Source organism: Pecten maximus, unplaced genomic scaffold (assembly GCF_902652985.1).
Source record: "Pecten maximus unplaced genomic scaffold, xPecMax1.1, whole genome shotgun sequence".
NCBI classification, from domain to species: domain Eukaryota; kingdom Metazoa; phylum Mollusca; class Bivalvia; order Pectinida; family Pectinidae; genus Pecten; species Pecten maximus.
Window position 1 is genome coordinate 4,691 of NW_022980935.1, and position 5,576 is coordinate 10,266.

General features: G+C 31.9%; 1 protein-coding gene across 1 annotated transcript; it reads left to right on the top strand.

The window, feature by feature from the left end:
* Positions 1–445: 445 nt before the first annotated feature.
* LOC117319833 (histidine N-alpha-methyltransferase-like) lies at positions 446–5,348 on the top strand (the record flags this gene model as incomplete). The annotated part of the gene is made up of 6 exons (XM_033874559.1): positions 446–622; positions 1,677–1,815; positions 1,901–2,003; positions 2,492–2,595; positions 4,273–4,350; positions 5,172–5,348. Coding segments are annotated over exons 1-6 (778 nt in total), but the record flags the coding sequence as incomplete, so codon positions are not given.
* Between the last annotated feature and the right edge of the window lie 228 nt (positions 5,349–5,576).

Below are 5,576 nucleotides of genomic sequence, written 5' to 3' on the forward strand. Positions count from 1 at the left end.
AACCAATACTTAAAAAAACTAATAATCTGCGAGTACCAATTGTTGGAAAGTGAAATCAGTCTACACTTTGTGGTGACCAAAGGCATGCCCGACCATCTCTTCAACTGTCAAGTAAACAACCCATAAACCGAATGTGCCTGATTGCTTTCAGGTGGCAATCTTTAGTATATCTTTAAATTAGATATGTTCCTTAACCTGTGCACTTATGTCAGAATTGGTCCCTAGTTTGAAATTAATGTCCATAACATATATGATATGTAGAAATTAGTATTTTGTTTTATATATTTTAAAAACAACTAAAAGTATCATTTGCTATATATAATGACCCTAAATTGAGCGATTGTTTTAGTTATCATAAAACATGTATTTTTAATAATTGGATATTTATTGAACTAAATGATGCACACCCAAAACTTTTAACAACTATTTTCTATTTATTGAGGAAATGGCAAATGGTCGAAAACAGAGCCTTGTAACAGGACTGACATCAAGTCGAAAATACATTCCAACCTGGTACAATTATGACAAGATTGGATCGGAACTTAACCTTACAGCTGTCACGAAAAATGTTGGATACTATTTGACAAAAAGTCAAATTTCAATTCTGGAAAAGGACATAGAGGTAACTACTGGAGAGTTCATTGATATTGTGCACTTAAACATATTGTAAAACTAAAGGTAATTTGTCACATTTCACACTTGCTTTCTTTAATTTACCTGATATTAATGTATCAGCTCTTTCTTCATGTTAATCAATTATGTCTATTTTAGAGTATTTAATCAGTACCAAAGCTACATACATTTGAGGATTGCATCTATAATGTCGCAATTGAACATTCTCTTTGCCTTTTTCAAATAGAGAGGCTTGAAGCCTTGTGTAATATTATAAATGGTACAAAAAACGTTATGTCTGTACTATTAGAACAGATTTATTTGCACGCTTGTTATAGAGCAATTGTAAATCTTCAAACGTTTACCTCGTCGGCAGATACGGTTCTTAAGCCTTTAAAGAATATTTCTAGTGCGATGTATTGGAATGCTCCTAATAGGTTGTTTTTAATATTTTCAAAATGACAGGGAAAAGGTGATTGCTCGACAGATAGTCATAGAGCAAGTAAACATAATGTAGGCAATCACAACAAAGTTCTTGAAATTGACAAGCACGTTGTCGAAATCCCGTAACTGATCACATCAAATAGTAGTACACGGCCCATTGTGATACACCGTGTTTTAATCATATTCCATGCAAAAAAAAATCATTTCTAGGTTGAAGACTTTGTTTAAGAAGGTCATTTACAATGACTGACAGGACTCTGATACTTTGCATCAACGATGTTGTCATATCGCTTTGATATTCGAAAAAAATGGCTTGATCAAGAAATATTATTTCTCTTTTGTTGTTTACTGGTTTGTAAACTGCACATTTAGAGAATGACACACGGCCAAAAATGTATTCCTAAGAGCAAGTATACAGTTCATTGAAGTGTAAACGTCAATTTCGTTGGTAACACAAATGAAATGTAAATAAGATCCGGATTACTTACTTACTTTTACTAACTGCACATAAAATGCATATAAATAGTGTTGACAGATCATTAGAACATATACCATTCATTAGAATATCATTATGTATAATAAAGACAAAATTGCTATGTTTTCCGCTTCAATTTTTTTAGGATATAATTCCTCGGGTTCCATATGACTTTACCTTAGTTGACCTCGGAAGTGGAGACTGTTCCAAAACGAGATATGTTATAGATGAGCTACTAAAAAGACAACAGAACCTTTCGTTTTTCCCAGTAGACATTTCTAGAGGTAAGTAACATACATGTAGTTGATATCGACGATTAAATTGATAATCGTCAAATTCTTTTAAATATTTTTATATTTTCTTTTTTAGAATTTCTTTTGAATTCTACAAAGAAACTGAGAGAAGAATATGATGACTCGCTCGTAGTTACACCTATAGGTGCGGACTATCAACAAGGAGTAGAGCAACTGAAGTAAGTTGCGACCGTATATGTTTATCATAATAATTCTAAATCATAATAATATTGTGATATATAATCTTGTCATCAATGAATTCATGGTTTTATTTTTATACTTAATAAACTAAAGAGAAAAACATTAAACTACCTCTGCAGAACATTTTTGCCTGTAATGAAAAAATGAAATATTTTATAAGGATAATTACCATGGATGATCTCATTTCTCAACATCCAACAATAGAATCAGCCAAGCGTGACGAAATCTTGTCAGTTAGTTTATATGGTTCACACCACGTGACGAAATTAACAAGGCCAGATAAACCAATCATTCAAATGGAGACTTAAGGGTTAGCCACATTAATATGTAACGACAAACTGGTCGTAGCAGGATCGGCCGTCCACATAGCGTATCAGGACCACACAGCAAGACAGTTCAATTCGATGGCGACGCCTTCGCGACAGATTGAAGATCCATGTTTGTCTATTCTATTTTGCTGTTTTAGGCAATTTAAAGGCCCTAAACTGATACTTTGGATTGGCAGTATGATTTGTTTGCCTTATGACGTTCAGGTGAATACTCTCAGGATGGTCTCAACCATTATGACAGGTATGGTAATCCATTTTAGGGCGAACTTGTCTTTGCACTCTTTATAAATTCATGATTATTTTTCCTAAATGAATTCTTAAAATAACTTTTAGCAGTGTAACATTATATGTTAACCAAGATTAGGAATAAAATATCAACAGATACTATTGGGGTAAACGTCAGTAATAATTTGTCTTTTATTATTGTTTAAACGGGCTCTTCACGTTATTCTGAAATATGATTTTCATAATCTAATTATTTCATATTCATTTTCACAGTTAGATGAATAATATATGCGTAGAAACCAGAAATACATAAAACACTGATTCGAAATGTCATTATAATTTTGATTTATTTATTATGATAATTCATCATCCTTACAGATCGTTTACCCCGATGTTTTAACAATCGAAAACAAATATATTTCAAATGAAACCTTGCTCTTCGAAATTGCTTGTTTTTATCGGTATCGTTTCTCAATTTTCATTCGATATTTTACCCCTTAGTTCTACACGTTTTTGTATGTAGATTCGGTTGTTACGAACCCAAGGTATCTTTTCCGGTACTTGCACTAGTTTCTACTAACCTACGTAGTCACGTGACCGGCACTAAGGACAACATTGTAATTCAGTGTATTCTTTACCGAATGCGGCAATAGAAACGAACACACGCTGATACACGGCTGGAATTATTCTCGATGAACTTTTAATAAATAATTTCCAAAAAGTATATCTTATATCGTGTAGAATGTTTTCGATTATATTTACAAATTTGTATATTCATCGGTGGTAAAATCAATGTCCTTATCGTTGCCATGACAACCGATCTCGGCCACGATCACGAATGCTCTGACAGTGTTAAAAGTTCAAATCTTATGCTTAACATGTACAGTTCGTTAATTTTCATTCATACATTATATTGTTGGATTTTTTTTATCATATCTCATAAATAGTGCTGTGCAGACACAACGCGGGAACTGTAAAAATGTGAAGTCATCGGAATGCGCATGTTGCAACAAAGTACAACAATGTATATTTTACATGAATACACTAATGAGCAACAAGCAAAACATTATCGCATATGCGCGATTATTAACGTGAGATAATGCACCTTGTTCATCTTTTTAGGTCTTTAGATTTTTGTGGATATCTATATGTATATTATGATTATAAGGTATATAAAGTTGGTACGTATATATGCAGTTAATGTGAAAGATGTAACATTGCCTGTCATAAAAATGCCAAGTATTTAACCTTCGGCATTAAACCTATCTAAGAAACATAAACAAATAAAAAACAATGATAATAGTGTATAAATAATTATGAATTTAAGTTATAATCCCACCAGAGTAACCTATCATGTTGAACCTTAATTGGCAAACGTAGTAAGATTTTTTCTAATACAAAAATCTATTTAAGTTGTCATTGGCATTTGAGGGTAGGGTGATTTTGTTTCTTTCAGATTACCTTGGTTGTATGTCTAAACACTATACCCTAATCATCGTTTGTATCGGTGTATAGTATTTACTTAATTTTGCCTTGGAAGAGAAACCAATTTTATTTTAAAATCACCTGAAGGTCACCGTGAGCTGTATGTCAGGACGTTTGCATCGATGTATAGTATAGGTATACCGTATATACAGTTAGTACTTACAAGTTATTGATTATATATTCATTGTGATGTTCCTATTTGTTCCAGACAAATGCCGACTAGTCTTTACTGGTGACATTACACAGGATAGAGATGCTATTCTTAAAGCCTACCATGACGACGAAGGTAAATTTCTGTTTGTTATATCCTAAACTGTTCATTCGATAGCTAAAGTTGTAAAGACATGAACACTATAAAAGTGATCAGTGTTTTCAATATACGCTGCCCTCCAAAAGTCCTGTTACAATTATTACGTAAAATACAGCGAAGTTAATCATTATTTAGACTTTATTTCATTTTGTTAAAATCATAACTTCTTAGGATGTTTTTGTTCATGATTTCAAATGTTCATGTCCATTTTGCAACAGTGCTTTTTTTTTGTACAATGGAAAACCCTGAAAATGCAACATTCTGGAAATTTCTCTCTTTGTTTAATATAAATTTCAAAAATGTCTTTCTTTCATTTTTTTTCACTATTAATCAATTACTTTTATTTGTGTCAGTAAAACAACCCATATATTTATTCATTTTTGAACATTATGGAAAATAGGACCCTCCATTCCCTCTCCATGCAATTTCAAAGAAGTGAAGTATTTTTTCAAATAATTTGCAATCGTCACTTACAAATGGACTATCTTACGGATATTACAACTCTTTTTCTCAAATTTTCTTGGCTAGCCGTTCGATTTAAATATACCAGGTACAACAGAACTTTTAGAGGACTGTATAAATATATAGCTAAATAGTATACGCGTTCGTCAAAAATATCATTGTTCATAAAAAATCGTTATGTATTATTATACAATTATATAAATTATGCCTATCATGATATATTGTAATTATACCGATATAAAATACATTCTTTTCCGTAGAAATTGATCACCACAACTTAATTATTCGAAAACAAAACATATTAATAAGGTTACATATTTTCTATAATTTGATAGGGTTAATGCAATGCTTCGTTGAATATGCCATCATTCGCCTGAACAAAGAGGAAGGAAGCAAGATTGACCTCAACAAATTTAAATATGAGATGGATTTTATCTCTGACCAAAATCCCCATCATATGAGCTACGTTGTAACTTACTTGGAAGCAAAGGAAGCTGTTAACTATCCGATACGTAAGTGGTCTATTGTCGATACATATGTATGTTTAGGTATCTGACTGTATCTGTCAAAGGTTAAGGGATCTGTTGTTAAATATCTCATTCTAGAAATACAGAAGTGTAACTTTTCCTTGTGTTTTTTCCTAGTTACCCAACCTACACTTCTTCATTAATAATAAATGTCAACTATCTAAATAGTTTTACAAAATTTGTTCTAAAGGGAACACCTTCTTATAGAATAAA